This window comes from Chaetodon auriga, chromosome 5, assembly GCF_051107435.1.
Source record: "Chaetodon auriga isolate fChaAug3 chromosome 5, fChaAug3.hap1, whole genome shotgun sequence".
NCBI lineage: Eukaryota > Metazoa > Chordata > Actinopteri > Chaetodontiformes > Chaetodontidae > Chaetodon > Chaetodon auriga.
Genome location: NC_135078.1, coordinates 19,105,907 through 19,128,287, shown reverse-complemented (window position 1 = coordinate 19,128,287; position 22,381 = coordinate 19,105,907). Strand labels below are relative to the sequence as shown.

Below are 22,381 nucleotides of genomic sequence, written 5' to 3'. Positions count from 1 at the left end.
GAGCCAGGTCTAAGTTTCTTACCCTGATGAACATGTAGCTGCTGGCAGGGGTTAATTTCCCACTGTGTTAGTTCAACATCCTCCCTGATTTCTCCTTACATAACACTTTCAGACAGATTGTGCTGAAAAATGTGTAAAGTCTGAGTGAATAAGCTCAGATTGGAGAGGGGAAAGAGAGCAAAATGTGTTTGCCCAGGGCTTGCTCTTTCTCTCTTACTGTCTTTCTTTCTCTCTTGCTCTTTGTCTCAGGTTCCACATTCCCTCGAGGGGACATTGATTTGCTGGAGGCAAAGCAAGCTCCCCTCTGTTCACACACAAGAAAACACAAACACTCCCATACACACACACACACACACACACACACACACATATATAGAGATAGACACACACCTGTCAGTCAGTCAGCCTGTCCAGAGAGAGTATTGGCTGCAGGATACTGCTGGCTGCCTGACAGGCAGCACACAACATCTGCTAAACACACGCACATGCGCACACGCACACGCACACGCACACGCACACACACACACACACACACACACACACACACACACATGCACACGCGCACGCACACACACACACACACACACACACACACACACACACACACACACACACACAGAGTCTTGCATGCACACCTCTTTTTTGATGTATGACAGTTGGATGATATTGATGGCAGGCATTTAAATCTCTGTGTTTATTACTTTGTAAACATTCATAACTGCAGTAACAAAACTCTAGCCGTAAACAGCATGTGTTAAATATTAGTTTCATTTTTTGTGTGGAGAGGGAGAGAGACAGCCAGAGAGAGGGAAAATTGGGGAGTAGAAAGAGATGGAGGACTGGCACCATCAGAGTCCTCTTGTGAACGTGGGACAGTAGCTCGTGAACAGGATCGGCCGGCAGAGACACATTTGTTAAAATCAGGTAGTCACTGACAGGTTGGGACAAAACTAAGATGGTGAGAATGAAGGAAGAGTATGAGATTTGGTGTTGCTACTCTAGATAGATGTTCCCAGGGCTAAAACAAACAATTTATGTTATTATCAATGAATCTGCTGATTATTTTCTAAATTTATTGATTAACCATTTTGTATAAATTAGAATTTCCAATTTTATTTCTTTAAATGGCATCTTTTATCAGACCCACATCCACAAACCCCAAAATATTCAGTTTACTTCTATAAAAGATAAAGGAAAGCAAAGGTTTTTGAAATTTAAACAGTTATTTGATTATTACAATAGTTGTCAATCAATTTAAATTGATTAGATCAGATTAAATTGATAAACTCAAGTTGCCCTATTTAAATGGTCCATTGCACATGGTCTGAAGTACATGGTGCAGGTGCATTTGAGTATAAACTGCCAGTTATATGATGCTCGCAAAGTAAGGCTCAAAGTGCCAAGGGATTGTTTTTAGTCTCTTAATTTATCATAGGTGTGTTTTGGCCGTAACATGAATTAAACCGGTGGGAGTGTCGCTGCAGGTGTGCCTGCATCTGGTGCATTGCTATTTAAATGGGAGATTCTGCAAATTGGAGAAGCAAACGCTTTCTTGCTAAGGAAACAGATCTGCTCTTGCACAGAGTGAAAGTGCACAAGTAGACCATTTATGGGAGCAGCAGGAATCCACCAAAGCTCCCTGAGGTATTCACTTAGTAAGATCGTGGGTGGACCTTACTACCTGCATAATGCCCTCATTAAATAGCAGGAAAATAGTGTGCAATTCATTTAAATGGTTAAATGGACTGCATTTCTATAGTGCGTTTTTAGTCTGCCAACCACTCAAAGGCACTTTACAACACTGGCCACATATTGTACACATGTTCACACACTGATATCACAGCCATCAGGAGCAATTTGGGGTTCAGCATCTTGCCCAAGGACACTTCAGCATGCGGGAGGAGACAGGGATAGAACCAGTGACCCTCTGATTAGTGGACCACAAACTCTACCCCTAAAGCCACAGCTGTCCCTTTAGACCAGGCTTTTGTTGGTCAGTGGTGCAAAAGCTTTCTGCTCCCTCATTATAACAGTGCACCAACAGCACGCTGGACCACACCTCATTTCAAGACCAACTCGCCCGTGTGCACACAGATGGCTGCAAGTACATTTGCTACTGACAAAACATGTGTGCTTGTGTGAAAATGACACCGGCGTCACTTGGAAACTAGCAGTGACACTGTGTGCCAGGTGTAGGATGGGATGAAAAATAGGACCACTACAAAGGCTTTGCAGTAGTTTAGTAGAAAGAAGAGGAAGAAAGAAAAAAAGAAAGTTTTTAGAATAAATCAGATTTGGGTCAGATTTATTTTAGCGGAGAGGAGTGCAGTGTTGCTCTCCAATGAACTTTTAACACAGCAGCTTCATTTGCTATTCCGTAATGCTTGCATTCCATATTTAAATGCTGAAAACACCAAATTAATGCAGTCATACGGGGTAACATATTGACACACTGTAGACGAGCCAAAAATATTTCTTGGCTTCAGCTAAAGGATGAGTATTTAGTTTAATGTGCTTTGTTACATAAAGCCCTTTGGTGTATTGTGCCTTTTTGCCAGTTGCAGTACTTTAGATCATATTGCCAGTATTTACTCTATGACAATATGGCAATAATGAGTGTGCCACAGTGCCTTTCGGTTGACGGGCGAGGGGGGCGGAGAGCGTATTAGGCCGGTGAATACTGAGTATCTGTTTGTGTGATGCATCTTCATACCTGTTTCATGTTATCGACCTACAGAGTACTTTATAGACCTGCTCTATATGAAAAGTGACCTGATGTAACTTCTGTTATGATTTGGCGCTATATAAATAAAATTGTCTTGACTTCTCCCGTGTCTCTCCTATAGAGAAAGACACAGAGGAAATTAAATCTTGACAGTTGGGATATAGCTTGCCTGTTTCTATGGTAACGGCAGTCTGCCTGTTGAGTGTTTCTCTCCCCTTCCTCTTTTCCCTTTTCTCTTTTCATCGCCGTTGATTACCGCGCAGGAGACGGACAGTCGGAGCGGACACGCAAACACTCAAGAGGTGTCCTTGTCTGTCAACGTGCAGGAAAAACACATGACAGTCTCAAATCCCATATAGCTATAACATTCACACAGTCTTGGATGGGTATCGGAAGACTTACTCGAAAAATGTCAACATTTGTCGGCGTATCACAGTTCTCTCCAATGACAGCTTAATTAAAGATGACTTCAGATTTACTGTTTTGTTCCTCCTGTTCATATTCCCCAAATACACAAGGTGTGTGTTTTCTATATCACACTGTTGGGACTGTCGTTTAACAGCCTGCCAAGTCACACTAAGTCTACTACCTAAAAGCTGTGAACGTTGTCCCACCACATGCCTCAGGCTGTTCACTTCTGCAATCATTGTGCACTGAGTGACCGTCTTTGGTGGATTGGGAGTTTGATGTCTGTTTCCTTGTGTCTATTAGGATGTAAGAGAAGGGGAACAACTGAAACAGAATTAGCTGGGTCTTGTTAATTAAATGTAGCATGTATTGCAACCGAGACGGTGTACTTGAGCAGTTAGGCAGCACTGAGCAGCAACGGGAAGTCTAGAGAAGGCGTCCTCTCACATTCCTGTTGATATGGTACATAGTGATGTGTTCTCAGTTGGGCCCCTAGTCTCCCACCGAGACATGTAATCCGTGATTATATAGAATTTGCTCACATACACACATAAACAGAGGAACAAATTTGTTTAATGTTAATATGATTCATGAAGTATATCAGCCAAGTTGTTCCCTAATCCCACCTGACTTAATATAGTCAGCAAAAATAACACACGCACACGTCTCCTCCTACAGTAAGCCATCTACTTACAAACATTCACTCACATGCACACATGCACATTTATAAAAATAGACAAGCATAAAGAATCCAGCTGAGCCCTGGAGTGGAGCTGGGGACAGATAAAATGCACTGCAGCATGATTTTCAGACACACACACGGCATACATTGGGAGTTGGAGGGAACACAGAGTAGACCCCCCCCCCCCCCCCCCCCAATCCCCCACCCCCATCTGTTCAGTTTTGCTGGTGTAATGGTGTCAAATTTGTTAATCCAACAAGCAGTGACAAAACTTGGTTATTTATCTTGTATTAATCTGCGGTGGTTTTTGGCCTGTTTTATAATGCAGATAAAACATTTGTTTTTTATTCCTGACACATTCTTTTTAAGGAGATGGTTTGTTTGTTCTCACAGGCCGTGCCTACAGATTGCTTGTTCTAGCTCAGCACCGTGCTCCTCAGAAGTCTCAGAGGAAAGGCTATGGCTGTATGCTCTGACGTTTTTCATTTTCAGACCAGCCTAATAGGCCAAACATGTTAAAAATCTTGTAGTGTGCGTCTTTTGTCATGCTGTAGCCCATTGCTGTTGTCTAGCTTCTAATTTTCATCAGTCTGTTGGGTTTATTAAATGTTCAACACAGGGAGACTAATTAGTGCTGGCTTCTGGTTTTTTTCCCTCTTGCTTTGAGTGAGAACTTGTGGTTCTGATTTGTAATGCAGAGGAAAACATCAGATTGGCAATGAATAAGTCATTCTTTTGCTTTCCATTACGTTTTTTGGTGGTCTGTTCCAGGAAAGAAAGGAATCATTTCAGTTTCTCTTTTGTTAAGAGATTGTAAGAGATGACATGAGAGGTTTGTTTGCCTGAACTTTAATGTCATTGTGCAGTTTATGGAGGACATTTGAATAACAAACACAGGGGTACTCTTTTTTGGGGAGCTCTTCATGCACATCATGTCTGTCACGTGTGTCTTTTTGTTGTAGACTTTAGCATCATGTATGTTGATGTTGTTAAGACATGCTGAGATTAGAGCATGCTTCTAAGAAAATGTGCAGTAAAATGCTAAAATGTTCATCCTGCATTGATACATTCAGATGTTTCCCACCCTGTTTGTTGCTTTTCTCGAACACACTCCTTAAACTGCTGACAACAAAAAACTTGTACTTTGCGAATACTGCGTAATTCCCATGACGATTGGTTACTGATGTGGCTGCCCATGTCATATTCATGTTTGGGCTCAGTTGCTGTCTGTACTGTAGCAGCTAGCAGTTCATAATGAATAACCATAATCTCACTGATTCTGTTTTCTTTTTTAATTCATTTTCATTCACTCATGTCTGGCTCTGGTGCCTGGCTGTTGGTTGGTTACAGCCACCAAAATTCAGATGCCAACAGTGGACTCTGAGTCAGATTCTGGGAAGACAGCTTAACAAAATCGCTGCACTGCCGGAAGACCAGCCTCCCCTTAGAAAACACAACACAGCAACAGTCCAAAAATCTACTCCTGTGTCACTCACTACCAAGTAAATGACAGTTTAGAAAGGAACTTTTGAAGATGTACAGTATGCTTTCACACTTTCTTTATGAGAGTTACACGATATCAAAGTCACATATGTGCACCAAGTGGAGAGATGTTTAACATAGCTCAGCAGAAAGACTGGAAGCAGGGAGAGGCAGCTAGCCCAGCTCAGAACAGAAATATAAAAGCAATGATTTGTGTTTCGGGGGAGTGATGTGCTGTAACTGTTTCTTGGCAAACCACAGCTGGATGCAGCGACTGTACACAGCATCCTTAAGTCCTGTTGTTGACAATGATGTTGGCAGGTTTGGTAACATTTTTCCTGTTCAAAGACTAAAAGTAAAACCTGTGCTCACGAACCGGATCTGGCAACCCATGCTGTAGCTGGAGATGCGAGGCAGAAGTGCTAGATGGATGGATAGACTTTTGTTTATGAAGAAACAGTTGCAGCACTGCACTGAGAACCACAAAGTATTGTTTTTACATTTCTGTTTTGTGTGCAGATCAAACAAAAAGAGATTCAATGTGTTAATTACTGAGCGTTAGAGGTGCTGTAGGCGTATTTGTGAACTTTGACAGAGCCAGAGCTGTTTTCCCAGCACTGGTAAACTTTGCTTTGCACAGTAATGGTACAGTAAATTATGTGTAGAGCACACAATGAAAGCAAGATTCCACTTGCTGTCTTTGTAGCCTTCTATATGCATAATACCTAATTAGGCAACTAGTGTCTTATTTTGAATAAACAATTCATTTGCATCTTCATATCCTGCTTACGAGAGTCCCTCTTTACATGAATATACAGCACATTTCAGTATTGCCATGGAAACCGCTTGATGACGAGCACACATGCCTGTAATATCCTGCATTATAGAAGCTTATTCCTGGTGCCTTGGCACATTTCCATTTCATTTCATCAGAATCCGAGCTTATGCAGGTGATTATGAGCAGGAAATTGTGTTTGTGTGCACCAGCTCAAAAAACATGAAGGTTAAAAGATGTAGCATTAATAAGGGGATATCGGTTAACGTGTTTAGAATTGCTGTCAGTGAGAATATCAAGTGTGAGCATTTCATATGGATCTGACCTGAGTGCAGTTTGTCATAATAAAGGCATGAATACAGGATTGCTGTCACGTAAATCATCTGTACCTTGCTGTGACTCAGCGCGGAAGCTTTTGTCCATCGGTGCCATTATTTTGTCGTGGCGCTGACAACAATGCCACTACAAAATAACAGCAAATCAGAATTATGACTCATCTTAAACAATATATTTGGCTCTCTGAAAGGAAATTAGGCAGTCTGACAGTGACAAGAGGAAATGAGCGGAAAAGGAGGGAGAGAGGATATTTTCATTCATCTTGATGCTGTTGATGTTGTTACAGACCATGCTCGTAAAACATTAGCTAACGCTCTGCTTGTCCGCTTAACAAAAACATATACTAGACTGGGAATTTGCAGTGTAAAGCTCCACCCCTGTGTTTTCTCTTCACCGTTGCTACAGAAAACCTACATTTATAATGCATAGTGTAACAATGTGACCTCAGATCAACAGTATAATCTGATCTACTCACAACTGTGATACATATGAGCGACTTAAGCTGAGAATACTGTACACATGTACATTACAGTATATAGATTTTCGTGCTGTTGCTGTAATATTTCTAATAAGTCTCACCTCAGCTTTTGCACTTTTAGCTTCTTGTAGCTGCAGGGTCAGGTAAAATATAATGAAGGCTGAGGTTTCTTGAATAAACACAACCACAACACATTATAATGTAATTGAAATTCTGATCATTTATTACCTCGGTGTTAGAATAACTAGCGTAAAATTATCATGTCCTTAAGTAATGAAGAGAATAGATGAACATTAACGTGCGCTCCAAACAGCGATTCCCTTTGGGTGGGGAATTTGCATGTTTTAACATGGATTTGTTGATTTTAGCTTGTGAAAAAAAAAAATTCAATCTCATTCAACCAGTGGTTGCTTTTTTGATCTGTTGTCACCTTTGGCATTCATGCTTTTTATTTATTTATTTATTTATTTTTATTTTACTATTTCTTATTACTGAGAATTGCAAAAAGGCAGAGACACTTTTAAAGAGGTGGAAAAAACAGCAGTACCATTAAATAACAGGAGAAGAAATCTTGTAGTGCTTAGATAACAATGTAAAGAGTAACATGTCTCACATTTCCTGGGGCGGTCACTTTTGATAGCGGTCTTTGTGAATTAATAACAGGGTTTTTGTGCTAAAAAGTGAGAATGTTCTACTTTAGTGGAAGATCGCTTTAAGGCTTTCATGCAGGATAAAATTTTGGGCAACGTGGCTTGGCAGTGTTCTCCTAAATAGGAAAATGTAATGTGACACATGGGACCAGTGTTAAATAGATCTCTCCAAGCAACAAGAAGTTTTGATAGTAATTAGTTTGTTCTGATAACTCCCGAAGGTTGCTCCCCCTGCAGAAGATAGTGTGGTGGTTCTTAGCCTTTTTGTACAGAGGTTAGCGTTATGGTGCTCACAGATGTCAAGAAAGTGGACAAGTGGACAGTCTGAGAAGGTAGTACACTAAGTCAGAGAGAGAAAAGCTGAGTGAGAGGCAGGAGCAGAGCAAAGGTCGAAGAAAGAGGAAGACGGTACAGATTTCTTGCAAAACAAGTGCAGATTCAGAGTGCAGAGTGCAAAGGAAAGCAGAAAGTACAATTAGGTTAATCAGAAAGTTCCCCCTGCCATATTCCATTTGTTTTATATTCTCTCCCTTTCTGTGTCTGAAGACCTGAATTCACCATTAGATTCACTGCCTGGAGCTTGGCTTGTGCTCACTCCTTAGTCACAGATGCACTTTATGTCAGAGATGAGTTTAATGGCAGCATTAAACATCCGTAGCCTCAGGTGCTGAATAAAGATGAGCACACAGTGTCTGTCAGATGGGGAGAAGGATTGACAAATGAGGGTGATCATTCTCCAATAGCTGTGGTATACTGTCATATTTGTGCATGCATGGCACACAGATGTCTCCGTTACACACATGTACGCAGCCATACACACACACTGTATATTGCATTGTCCTCATAACTGTATTCCTCCATGTCAGTAAAAATTTAATGAGGAAAAAGTTGGCATAGGGAAGTGACTGCCTTTATCACTGTGTCTCAGTGTTAAAGTGCCCTTTACTGTTTTTATTCATGAGACAATGCAGTCTTTATATTGCTGATTGACAAGGGTGCAGCCCACCCCTCTTCACCGCTGCTAAAGATGATGCACTTCAATCACACACAGTTTTTTTGACTAGCAGTGATTGTTCGTCACTTCATACACTAACTTAACATTATAGAAGCACAGGCATCTAAGTATGCATATAGGAGTATGTGTCTCTCCGTTGTTGGCTCTCTGTTCGTGTTGTTTATTGCTTTTGTGAATGTGCATGCTCGTGAGTGCGTGCAGGTGTGTGTCAGTGCTGGGAGCCAACGGCCCAGTAATAAAACACAGCGAGCGGTAAAATAACGAAAGCCATAAAAAGGCAGATAATTGGCTTTTTCAGGTCGGTGAAATGGATCACTTCTAACTCTGCTGTTGAGAAATGACTTCTGAGAGGAGAGGGGTGAGTCAGAAGGATGGAGAGGAGGGTGAAAGGGAGAGGAAGACAATAGAGGAAAAACTAGGTTTGAAAGGTGAGGAATGGACAGGACAAAAGAAGATGTGAGCAAGAGAAAAAGAAGATGTGATGACAAGAAATGAAGGGGAGAGCCAAGAAGGAGGAAGGAGTATAGAAGATGGAGCAAAAGAAAAAGTCCATTGGAAAGGAAGAAGGCATTTTTCACACTCCTCCCCTGTTTGTTGTTGCAATTTTTCTGAAAAGGCTGTGAAAGTATTTAATTGTGCTTTTAGCCACATATTCAGTTGTAATTAGCTTCACACTGATTTGGTCGTGCAGTACCACTTTCAGCCACTAGCTGGTGTACTACTACATCTATATAAATTCAAATTAGGATGTTTGTGTAATCTTCTAATTGACTTCTATCACGGAGTCCTAGTCTCTCTACGCACATACTCCTCAGTGGAGCTCTGTGTGTGTGTGTGTGTGTGTGTGTGTGTGTGTGTGTGTGTGTGTGTGTGTGTGTGTGTGTGTGTGTGTGTGTGTGTGTGTAGGGCCATGTATGGTTTTGGTAAGTCTGCAGGAAATGAATCTAAGCCTATGTAATGCTCCCAGAAATGATGGAAACACGAGTGTGTGTGTGTGTGTGTGTGTGTGTGTGTGTGTGTGTGTGTGTGTGTGTGTGTGTGTGTGTGTGTGAGAGAGAGAGAGAGAGAGAGAGAGAGAGAGAGAGAGAGAGAGAGAGAGAGAGAGAGAGAACACAAGTTGTAAAAAAAGAGAAATGGGGTGAGTGTGTCGGCCTATCAGCTCATGACAGTGAAAAGACAGATGACCCTGAGTAGAGGAACGGCCTCCCTGCCTGTATAACATCTATCATCACTGAACAGACTTGTCTGCGAGTGTGTCGTGCACTTCCTGGTGTGTGTGTGTGTCTGTGTGTCTGTGTGTGTCTGTGTCCTGTGTCTTGGTGTGGGTGTGCGTGTGTGCTCTTGCACGTATGCGTGGTGTAATTATCTGCAGATGATTCTTAGCTGGGAAACGATTTTGTCTACTCTGTAACTGCAGTCAAAAATATATACTCTGACATGCTCATGCACACACACACACACACACACACACACACACACAGACACATACTGGCACTTTGGCAGTCTTTGCCAAGGCTGCTGTCATTGAAACAGTCATTCCGTTCTATGTTTTGTTCCTTCCTCAGTGAAACCTGAATTTGATTCAGTTTAACAGGAATCCTGTTCAGTTTATTCTGATGAAACTCTTGAGGGGAGATTTCAGGTCCAAAATATCAAACCGCAGAAAGCACTAAAATCTGTCTAGAAAGTGGCCCATTGCTGCCAACATTGCGATCATGTTAAGATATTGGAAATGTAAAAATTGATTTCTGGTACAGACTAAGATACGACATGCACCTTGGTGTTTATTGTTGAAGTCAAAGATTTTGCATGCCCATCCGTCTTCCTTCTTAAACATCACACTGCATTACATGATCAACTTCCTGTATTCACACCAAATATTACGAGGACATACAATAAGAAATAAAAATGGATGTTATTCATAGGAAATAAGGTCAACTAATTTGTTGAAAGAGAAGCAAAATAGTGCCATCACAAAAAGCTTTTTCTACCACTAAATACAGCATCACAAAGGCCCCAGACGTTGCAGTAAAACACATTTTCGGCCCTCAGTTGCTCAGTTTAACCAGAAATTTTCCACTTCTCGCCTCCTGCAACAGTAAATGCCTTGCATAAGGGCACCTCTGTGATTATTGTTTGAGGAGAGGCGAGTGTTGTTTGAACCCCTCTCCCACTCATTTTCCTGTCGCTCTGTGGATTTGATGTGCGCCGCAGAGGTGAAAGAAGAATCCAAACCTGAAACCCTGGTGAAAGATAGAGAAAGGGCAAGAACGTCGGGCTCAGAGAGAGACAGACGTAGAAAAACAAAAACAACTTTTGAGAGGAAAAAAAAAAACAACTTTCTTGTGGCACTACCACTGCGCCACTTGACAAAAGCTGTCAGGGAGAAGAGTGCATGATTGATAGTATGTCATTTATTTACACTCAGTTCATCCCACCTAGATAGCAGGGTGGAGCAACAGAGAAATAAAAAGAGAAAGTTTACTCCAACCTGAGATGCCAGGCAGGAACAAAGGCTAGAAAGAATATAGTTTAAGGGGGAGAAAAGCACCCATGGCTGCTTGACAGATGGAGCTCACCTGTCCTCAAAAGACAGCAGGCTTCATCGACATTTGTCTGAGGTGCTAAGCAGAATCCCCTCAGGCTTTGATACTGCATCAGTTTAGTGTAGTGGTTGTCAAAGTGATAGGGAGAAAAAAAGAGACAAAGGGGCAAGGAGAGAGCTGTAGGGATGGAAGACGGGGGCTCGGGCTGTGGGTAGGGTGGGGTGGAGAAGGGAAGGGCAGGTGAACAAAGAAAAGTCAAAGACAGAGAGTTTGGTGGAGCGGTTGACGATTGCCGATTGATGAATACAGAGTGAGTGAGAGACAGGGGTGGGGGAGAAGGTGAATGGATGGTAGTGAAATGAAGAAAGAGGGGTGGGATGGTGGACCAGTGATGAAGAAAGCACGAGGGCAAATAAGGGAGCAATTCAGTCTGACCTTTTCAGTGAAAAGTCTTTGGAGTGGCTTATTTTGATCGATATTTTACTGATATGGTCTTGTTTTGCTCAAAGAACATTTCTCCTGGAGAATTTGCTGCCTGACTTAATGCTCCCGACCACTGTTCACTTGGTGATTTTTCTGCGAGAATGGGACAAAAGGCATCTTAATTTCCTCCCACCTCCCTTCTAAATGGCTATCAGTCAACGTGAGCACGGTCTCCTGATGATAAAGAGCTCCCCGTTTCGGCGCCCATGTCTGCCTCTCTCTTCTGCCGTCCCTCCCTCACCTCCTTTCCTTGATATGCAGACTGTGAACTCGCCGGTTGTCTTTGTGGTTTTCAGACAGTAGGTTGGTATTTTGCAGCTCACCTTTTGAAAATGTCATAATGAAGGTGAGATACACAGTCCCCCTTTATGCACCTCTGTCAAAATATCAGAACTTGGCAGAGAAATGTTAATGCAGGAATTTTAAAAACACGTTTGATTAATCTATCGCTTAATTTTAGTTGTCTTTCTAGTTTCTCGATGGTCAGTATTGCTTACTGTCACTGAGAGTCTCATGAGATTTTGCTATGTTACATGGAAAAACAGCACCTGTATGGGGCTATATCACTTAGTCTGCCCAGAGAGAATTTCCTCACCTTTTGGCAGCCTCAGTTTTCACCCCAGGAGGCTGAAGTTTGGCATCGCTGTCAAGAGTGTGTTTGAAGGTATGTGTGTGTTCATGCCAGTAGGCTAAAAGGAGGCATGACGATGGGAGTGGCTTATCCCAAAAGGTGCATAACTTTAGAATGGAGTCACAGACTTGCACAAGAATCTATGAAAGGGTTGGTTATGGGCCAAAGGACAGCTGATTAACTGTAACTCCAAAAAAGGGGGTATAGTGGAGGAAGTGGCCTGTAACAAAAAGGCACATAACTTCTAAAAGGATTCAGGTAACATGAAGGGACACAGGCATACGTGTGTGTGGTTGCATGCTTGTAAGTGGTTGCTACTATTGCAAATTACGCTATTGCTTTACATTTACAGCATTATTTTATCACTATGCTTAAGTTAATAATCAGGAATTGCTCCGATTGCACATTGTCCCCTGTCTGTGCCAAAAATGACGTCATGCCACTGTGCTTCCCCAGGACTCAGTTCGATAAGTTGGAGGAATCATTCGCAACCACAGTGAATGTGACAGAACTGAAAGTTAAGTTTTATTATTGTGTGCTTGTGAGACAGAAACATAATCTATTCATTGTTAATAGTTTTTCACACCGGCCTTGAAGCTGAAGATTCAGCAGACTTTTGTTCTCTCCCTCGTTTTGACATTTGGAAAATTCTCTTTGGGCCAAGCAAGGGTCATCGCCACGTTTGTATTGATTGAAAACCTGCCTGCTTTTTTAATTGTTGTCACTGGGAAAAAGAACACTTGTGCTTTTTAAAGGTTCCGTTTCAGCAATTACGCAACAAGTGTGGAGGTTATTTTTACGGAGAGTCAAACACCATCAATTATTTGCTCACTGATGCTTTCTTCTCATCTCATTGTACTCTGACAACTATCTTCATTAGATTTTCTACTGAATTTGACATCTGGTCATGCGACGTAACTGACTTCTTTACAATAATTGTACCCATGATTCTGAGCTGTAGAATTATGTTTAATCTTTCAGAGTTAGTTTTTTTTTTGTATAATTATTGTTGCCTGTAAAGAGTGTTAGATGTGCTCAGGGACGAATATTAACCAAGGATAAGTATTAATCCTAAAATGAGTGTGAAAATAAAAATGACTTTTCTTTTACTGTGCCATAATCATCGAATAGTAAATATCATTTTTTTAAACCACAGCAGCTATATAGTGACATTCATTAATCTGTTTCATTTATTTGATTTTCAACATATTTGACATTGTGTGTGTGTGTGAGTGGCCAGGCAAGATGTAATGGACCGAATATGTTATTTGGTCAGTAGAAACTGTAAAACAAGGAGAGCTTGATCTTTGCTTTGAGACTGTTTTCATATGTGGTGGAATCTAAAGTAGTCTTACATCAGAGGCAAATTATGCTTTAGGTTAAACTTGAACTCTCAAACTAACAGAACAAGCAAAGTGGGCTCAGAGCAATGAATGACTATTACAATATAGTTTTTATAGATAAGGTCAGTGTTTGCAGTTGTGGTACTTCAGCTGAGCTTTAGTGTTGGCTGGAAGGCAAAGAAAGATGAGGACTACTGTGACATTGATCAACCCTGAATGTTGTTGAAAGTTCCTCCCAGTGTCTGTCCTCTGCTGTACTAAATAGGTGTTGAAGGTGAGACAAAGAACAGAGGCCATGCACCAGAGACCAAAGACATACTGCTCCAGAGGCCTGTTTACTGTTTAATGGACTGTGTTCTCAAATGGGACAGTTAATTAAAACAGTGCTGCGGTTGATCTCCCCCTGTTGTTTGTGTTCACGTGTGTCTGAATCCAACCTCACGCCACCACAGAAGTGTCACAGCTGTGTTGAGGGATAGAGACTCACATTGGGCTTGGAGGCTTGTTAATAATCAGGCCTCAGATTATGACTTATGAACTTGTCTGTTTTAGAGAGATTTCATCTCTTCTATCTGTCACACTGCTGCAGTTAACTCCGAGAGCTTTGTTAATTAAAAAGGTATTGCTACACGCGCACATACGCACATACACACACGCAGCAGTCACACAATTGGTTGCATGCACAAGCACAAACACATATGCTGCATTGTTTCTGCAAAAGAATAATTGTGGGCTTAAAACAATACGAAACACTACATTAAGAATCCTCAAAAAAAAAAAAAAATACGAGAAGGACACAGACGGGATCACACAGCTGCAATGGGCTATGATGAATCAAAGCTCTTGACAATGAAGTATCCTTTTGAGTTGATAATGATGGTGAGACGCAGGATTAGAAGATGGTCTTTGATCTTTGAATGCATTAGTGTGTACGTGTGTCTACACATTCAGGCATTTGTATGCGCTGTTAGTATTTTGTTCGTTTGAGTGGGAGTGTGTTATCACCTCAGTATTGTCGGTTTTAAATCATCTTAAAACAGACTTATTACAGAAATGACTGCTCATTAAAATGGAGTCCCAAGGGGCTCCAGTGGAGCTGCTGCTATGCGCTCTGAATGTTGCAGGTCTTGGTCTCCATCCAACCTTTGTTAGCCTGACTAACACCCCCGTAGAAATCTCTTTTCTGTCGATCTTGTTTCCCTCTTTTCACTGTTTTTGTTTAAAGGCTGTAGGAGATGGCATTGTTTACTGTGTTGTCACATATTATTGTTCCACCGACCAGTTAATAGGGCATTTTTGTTGGACTCACATGATATCACACAGGATTCTGGGAGCTCCTTGGTTATTCAGAAGCGGCTGATATCTTGACATTACTGTGTAATGTATCATCTACATCATCAGTAACAACCAAAGTCAGAGAGCCTTTGAAAGAGTCCTCTGGTTGCCTGTGGAGAGCAGTGGGGAGCAGTGAAGACAGGTCAATGATCAGATTTTCACACTGACTCATACTAACATGAAATCTCTTTATTGCTCTCCTTTCCCTTCACTCTATCTCTCCTCCAGGGAGCCCAGCCGTCCAACCAGCCTGGGTTTGGGGAGGGAAGATGAGCCCTTACCTCCAGGGCTGGAAACCCTTCCACTCAGACTGATGCAGCAGGACTGTACTGCTGTCAAAACCCTGCTTTTAAGGCTGAGACGGACACTGCAGGAGGTGGGTATGCACACATAGACACAAGCGTACAGACTGTTCTTCACGTGGGTTCATACTCAGATTAAGGAAGATGAAGATTCATCCCAGAACACGGTTCTGTTAAATGGTACTAAAAGCTGAAATTCATTGTCATTCCTCTTATACTGCACTGACAGACCCTTCCCTGATTAAATTACACATGCATCAAATTGTTTTAAACAAGTAAGGGTAAAGGGTTAGCAAACAATATGAAGCAGTAGGCATTTGGAACCAAAGCAGCACAGCGCTCTACTGACAAATTCTTCACTCCCTGTTTTAATCAGCTCTATTTCAGCTCCATGAAATCATCTCAAAGTGGATGCTTTTCCGCCTTTAAAAGGTCTCTGTAATCACTTTGTTTTGTTAATTTAATCAGATTCTACATTTGGAGAAGGAAACTGGGAGGCTTATTTGAGCGTTTACCATCATATTCTTTATATGCACACTCTCACACTTCACACATTAATCCTCCTGTTTCAGACTATCGCTCTGCTCTTTAAATGCTTTAGCCTGCTTAAAGCTAAAGTTTTACCTCAGGCTATGAGGCCATCTCAGTGTGAAAGTTGGGAAACCAGTAAAATTACATCCAGCCCATTGTAGACGTGATTAGCTGTAATAGTCACTTAGTAAAGCACTGACACGTTGAAATAGCTGCTCAGGGTTTAACTGTAAAACCCAGGGAACCATATTGATGGCCACCCTGTGCATTGCATGCAATCTTTTTAACTGTGGGACTGTTTCACACCAGAATGTACAGTAAATAGAACAGAATAATGTTCTAGCTTTTAAACTTTTACATTTTTATCATTTATTAAGACTTTTTTGAAGAACATGAAATCGTTATAAATGTGATTCACATGCTTTATTTGGAGTAATTGCAATTTTCAGAGAGCTTGACTTGGGCCAGATTCTCAGTCATAATGATAAATTATACAATCAACTGCTGAATGTAAATTCCAATTTTAGTAAGAGTACAGTTCACACCAGGCCAGAACGATAATTACACTCTTTTTGGAAAATGGCTGAGGCCTAAACAATTGTTCAAGTTTGTAAGTTGTGTAAGCACAGCCTCAATAGAGCTGGTTATTTGGAAGTTGGTGTTTGGTGGTGCTTAATATATTGTCTTGTGTATGTTTTGTTTTTTAATGAAGTGCACAAATTTTCGCTAAAACCCTTTGTCCCTATGTTTTGAGAGTGTATGACACATTTACATAAAAAAGAGGGATGTTAGTAACACCATAAGCTCTGGAAGTTGAGCTGAAAGGACATCCATTAGCAATGTCTGGCTGCTGTTTTCTTGTAATCTACATGGATGACTGACCAAATACAGCAATATTATACGGACCCACACTCACAAATACAAATACACAAAAAGACATATAAAAGGGTGAGCAGACCTTCCCTAACACCCCACCATTAGTGCCTCTAAACTAAGATCAAAGCCAGCTGTGAATTACAGCCCACAGAGACATATGTATGGCTTTCACCCTTTCTCCTTACTGTTCATTCCTCTGTTTTTGCCCTCCCTGGACTGGTGTGAGAGAGACATGAAACATGAAAATGATAAAATGATAATTAATGGAGAGAGACATAAACTAGAGTAGTGATAGGGAGACTAAAGGGAGCGCAAGAGAGAGAGAGTGCACAGCAGCAGAGCATGAATATGAAAGAGGAGATACTTTGCCCTCTTTGCTTGCTCTGTTGTGTCATTAACTTGCAAATTTTGTTACCTTCCATCAGTGGATGTAATCCATTCTGCAGTGAGGGGAGGGTGACTCGGCATGTCTGGATGCTTTGCATATTATTTGCTTGACCTTCTGGTATTGAGCCCACATCTTCTGTTCTTTTCTTTTGTTTACCTTAACTTTATAGCCCCTAACTTCTCTTCTCTTCTCTTAAATGTCAGTCAAAGCACCGGTCAGATTCATATGTCACTTATAACACAGCACAGTTCCATTCCAGTCATCCTCAAAACAACCGAAAAGTCTGGGAGATGCTTTGAAAGAGGCAAACATTACCATAAATGACTCATGCAGTGTAAACTGACATTTTCGAAGCCAGGTGCTCAAGTCGAAAAGTCCAATATTTATCTCATGATCTCCTAGATTTACTGCATCTGTTCTGCTATATACCAACAGTCACAACTGGAGCAAATACTGTTGATGCTTTGAAAGGCTTTCTTAAAATATACTTTGTATGATAACCCACTTGAACAACCTAATAAAAAAAAAGAAAATACAAATTGTGAAGTGACAGTGTCAGCCTGTTAAACTTTTACGTTGCCCACAAATACAGTAACACAAGTCAACAAACAGTCATGATTGTGCAGCAGTTTTGATAGAAACATACAGATTGGTAGCCATCTTCTCACATTACCCAGATTTGAATTGAGTCACTGGCCTTTTTTATTTACTTGTTCTTTTTTATTTAGTGTTGTCGCCGACTGAGACAGCAACCAACACTTTTATGCTTAAATGCATATGCTAAGTGCATTTGCGTTAACCATCTTCATGGATAAAGATGTCTAGTGTAGCTGATCTAGCCTAGCAGTTGTCAGCAAGAAGCCCTGAAATCTGTGGATAAAATGATAAAAAGTATCATAACAGGCCAGTTTCTCAGTTGCTGTGAAAAGATTATGACAAAGGGAGCTGTAGAGCCTCCATCCATCCTTGATTTATTTCTCTCTCAGCAGTTTATCCTGTTGGTTGCATGGAGGAAAATTTCTAAAATGCCACTGTCCATGTGTGCATTAATGTTGCCTACCACAATGATCCCTGTTTGTCAATGTCAGCCATGGATTCTAGCAAAACTGTGACAGTCCCATTTGTTACAGAATACAAAGTCTGTGGTCATGGTTGTCCAATATCCACACATGCACCGCCAGGCCGAGCGAGCTCGTGCCTCTGTGGCCCCTCGGTCTATCCCAGTGACTCTTGTCCCCTGATAGCTGCTTGACTTGTTGCAGCAGCCAATTCTTGCTGCCCCTACCAAATCTTTTCTACATTTCACATATTGCCATTCATCTCTGCACCCACCATTACACCAGCATTTGGAAAGAGGCAGAATTGTGACATACAGTAGCTGGTACCCATCAACAACAGTGCTAACCAAACATGAACCAAGAGTTGTCCGCCATTGTTGTTCGTTACACAAAGCAACAATCGCCATGTGTGACTTTGTCTTCTGTTTCACATGTACTCACAGATACACAAAAACCAGTGTTTTGAAAAATCTGCACATTTCTCTAAAATCTCTGTCTTAGTGACCTGAAACTCAGTTTCCATGTGAACAGGGGGCCCACAGTCAGAGGAAAATATTCAGTTTGCAAAACGTCTGTATAGGTGTGGTCAAGGCCTTAGTTTAACACAAGAACTCCTGTGAAAATTCAGTAATAAACAAGCAGAGTTAGTATTTCAAATCCAAAGCAGTCACTCCGTGTTTGCCAAAGAACTCACTAAATTGCATGACTGTGTGTTGCTAATGGTGCTGTTTATCGATAAAAAGCCAAATGTCAGTGAGAGAGAGAAGGCTCGAATACACCTTGAGTTATTTGAAGGTTTTCATGTCTTGATTTAACTGATCTATGAATGTGATTAAAGGGGTGTATCAAACTACAAAACCTGCTTTCCTTTCTAAGGCCATTCATCATCTTTAGACATTTAGCTTCTGGGTAGTGCAAGTCATTAAATCCAGAGCTCCCAGGCAGCTTTCCCCATTCTTAAATCTGAAAGGCTTTTTACTGAACCACGTCTAATTGTGGGGACAGTTGTGTGCTAAGGCCTGTGGGACAGGGGTGACCTTAAAGAGAATATGTGTGTGTTAGAAAGAAAAAAGAGAGGGAGTGTTTGGGTGTCAGTGAGTGTGCGCCTGTCTCTCTACATAGGGAAAGGCATTGATCACAGATGACACATTGAGGGCCTGACGCCATAGCACACCTATAATTCTGATAGGGAGGTATGCTTCTTTAAAAGGTCAGCCAAACCAATAAACCGTCAAGTTTATGCTGTGCTCTGATGTTTCTCAGAGCTACCTTCAAAACTCTGACAATAGGCCAAAAATATTCACAAACAATCAGGATTTAGCTTAAAAAGCAACTTTTTAAGTTGTTTTGATTACGAGTACGGTCATTTGTCTCACATAACAGATACTGGCTTGCATATAAATCGGCAAGACGGTAACAGATGGTGAGAAATAGACCTTATCACAAAACCAAGTGTGTGGAACATGTAGTTAGCTCCTTGCATGTGCTGTCATGTCTTTACCATACATTATTACAGTAGTATCAGCAATCCCAGCTGAAGACATGACTTCATCTTCTCCCACTTTCCCATCCCTCCCAGGTGACATTCAGGCCAGCCTCTGCTCTTTTTAATGTGTGTGTGCGTGTTCGCACGTGACAGCACGTGCACCCTTTATCACATGAATGTGTGCACTGTATGCAGCTGTGTGTGTGAGGGTGCGTGCTTGTGTTTTGGAACCCCCTCTAGCTCCCCCTGCTCTCTACCCACTAGACACGTGTTGTTGAGGAGCTGAGCCAAAATGTGTCTAATCACAGCTGGCTTTATAAAACACAGAGATTATGTAAGAAACCGGCTGGAAACCAAAAAAAGTTGCATCATGGAGTTGTATTGATATATACTGCCAAAAATCCTGAAACTATCCTACACTTTTGTGAACCAGAGGTGCATCAAGCATAGATTAATAGACTCAATATGATATTGCCCTGCAGATATTCTGTGAAAAAGTACTACAACACTAAAGTTAAGGATGGTGCATCTTAAATGAGCCCCTGTCTTCATACAGCAAGTCTATTACACCTCCCCCTTATTTTCTTATTGAATGAGTAGCCAGACTTCTAATGTTTTTGCCAATATTGCTTAGCACCTAAATGAAATTGCAAGAATTAAAAACAAAAATACTTGCAGATACCTTAATTTTGTTACAAGATGGGCATTAAATGAGACTGATCATGCAAAAATCATTCTGTGCACATCACTGGCTTAACAGCACATTTACACAGATCGCATGTTGGTGTTGTTTTTATGCTCATGTGTTTGTCTTTTGCAGAGCACAGAGACGAGTCCTGCCAGCAGCCTCCAGTCTCTACCCATTAGCCCGTGCAGTGAAAAGTCCCTTCCAATTAAGGTAACCTAAAGCAGATAATTTTATGTTACTTTATGCAAACGGACAATACAAATACAGAACTTTGTGTGTTTTTGTTTGAGAGAAAAAGAGAAATGTTTGCTGAGTACTTAGTGAGTGGCTTGGACCAACTTCTGAGCAAATATCATCTCCATCTGTCAGCAAGTTTCGCTGATGTAACAGATTTTAAGTCCCAAATTGGCTGCCCCCAAAGAATTTTCAAATTGGGCTGAATTTCTTGCAGATTAGTTGTCATTTGATAAGCAGCTTGAGGGGGGGTCACAAACTGATTAATTGTCTAACTGATCAACAATCCAGCTCTGGGACAGTTGAATGGATATCTGGCAGGTCAGAAATTTTGATCGCCCATCTTGCAGTTTGAGCAGCACGACTACTGTCAAAAGATCTGTTCTAAACTTTGGCCAGCTTGTTTTGTTGTTATTGCAGTAGTATCTTACAAGTTGTAGCTAAAACTATAGTCTTGAGACTGCTGCGATGTAAAACTGAACTTTGCTGCAGAACACAGACCATATTGTCTGCATCTTCCAGCCATCTGAGCCTCCATATTTTACTTTTTTCTTCTTCTTTACTTTCTGTTCATAGTAAACTTGCACCGAGGAATGCAGCTTTTCCCTCTTTTGTCAATGTTGTTGTCTTGTTTGAATAAACTTTATAGGAACTGTCAATGGACAAAACAGACTGGAGGCTTCGTGTTTACGTTCAGTTCCGAACAGCATGAGCACAAAAGTTGCCAGCTCTTGCCGTGCAGAAGTGTTTATTAAAAAACATGTAGTGTGTGTTAGCATGACGTAAAAGATTAATGAAAAGGCGCAATGTCTGCATAGCTAAAAACGTTACAGCAAAATAGAGTTCGCGCCATGGTTTTCATCACATTCAGTGTAGCATTTTTGCGCAGCTCTTTTGTGGTGCTTTTCAGTAGCTACAAATCAAACTATACACTGTGCAACATTTACTCTCACAACCCTCAACTACACTGAGCCAGCTAGTTGAACTAAAAGAACACAGCAGCCTGTCTGTGATCACAAATATAAAACTGAGTCTTCCTTTGATCCATGTGTCTCCTTCAGTTTTACTCTTATCACAACAATTAACAGCCTTTCTCTCCACACCAGCTTCTAATGAATCGTAAAGAGATCAAATAGGAAGAAAGAAAGCAGAGGAGCAAGGCAAAGAGGGCCAGTGAATGAGAAATACAAAGAAGAGAATAGCAAAAGGAGTGATACAAAGCGAGAGGTGGGGATAAACTGAATGAGAGAGGAGCAAAGTGCTTTGCTTGCCCTGTCAGGCCCCAGACCCCCTCTGTCAACCTAGTCCATCAGAGCTGTGCGATCTAGATGAGATTTATTAATCTCAGCAGGAGTGTGTGTGTGTGTGTGTGTGTGTGTGTGAGGAGGGTTAAAGTTTACCAAGGGAGGGCTTTTCTGTAGGATTTAGCTGAGTGGCAGCAGAGTTCTCATTAGACCGTTAGAGGAGAAAGGAGCAGAAGGGACGAGGACTCCTCAAGTCTGTGCTACAGTTTTAAATCCTGTGATGGTGTTTTATTGATCTGCATTGTATTAAAAGTTGAGTCTGATGTTTTGCCCCTTCTCTTAAAATGTAGTCCAGTAAAACGCAACCACAAACTAAACCCCAGTACCTGACACAGTGCCAGCAAATATTGAGATATTGAGCATGGCTGTGTATCACGAGTGCAGCTGTACTAAGCGTGTGGCTGAGTGCATGCACACGTTTTTACACAGGCCTACACGCAGTACTTTTCTTGGTATAATTTGTCACTGTGTGTCAGTTTGTGTACTTTGTTTTTTGTTTGTGTGTGCATGAGAGAGTCTGTCTGTGTGAGTGCATGCCCTCTTTATTGACCTACATGGAGTATCAGTGGCAGCTGGATGATAAGGAAAAATTAAAAATGTAGGATGGGACACAGCATGAAGACAG

At 41.3% G+C, this 22,381-nt stretch overlaps 1 protein-coding gene across 7 annotated transcripts in view; it reads left to right on the top strand.

The window, feature by feature from the left end:
• Positions 1-22,381, top strand: part of ccser1 (coiled-coil serine-rich protein 1) — a 119,858-nt gene that overhangs the window by 25,050 nt on the left and 72,427 nt on the right. For all 7 annotated transcript variants that reach the window (XM_076730616.1, XM_076730617.1, XM_076730618.1 and 4 more), the window contains exons 7-8: positions 15,118-15,265; positions 20,351-20,428. In XM_076730616.1, coding sequence (XP_076586731.1) covers positions 15,118-15,265; positions 20,351-20,428 — 226 coding nt within the window. The remainder of the gene's footprint in view (positions 1-15,117; positions 15,266-20,350; positions 20,429-22,381) is intronic.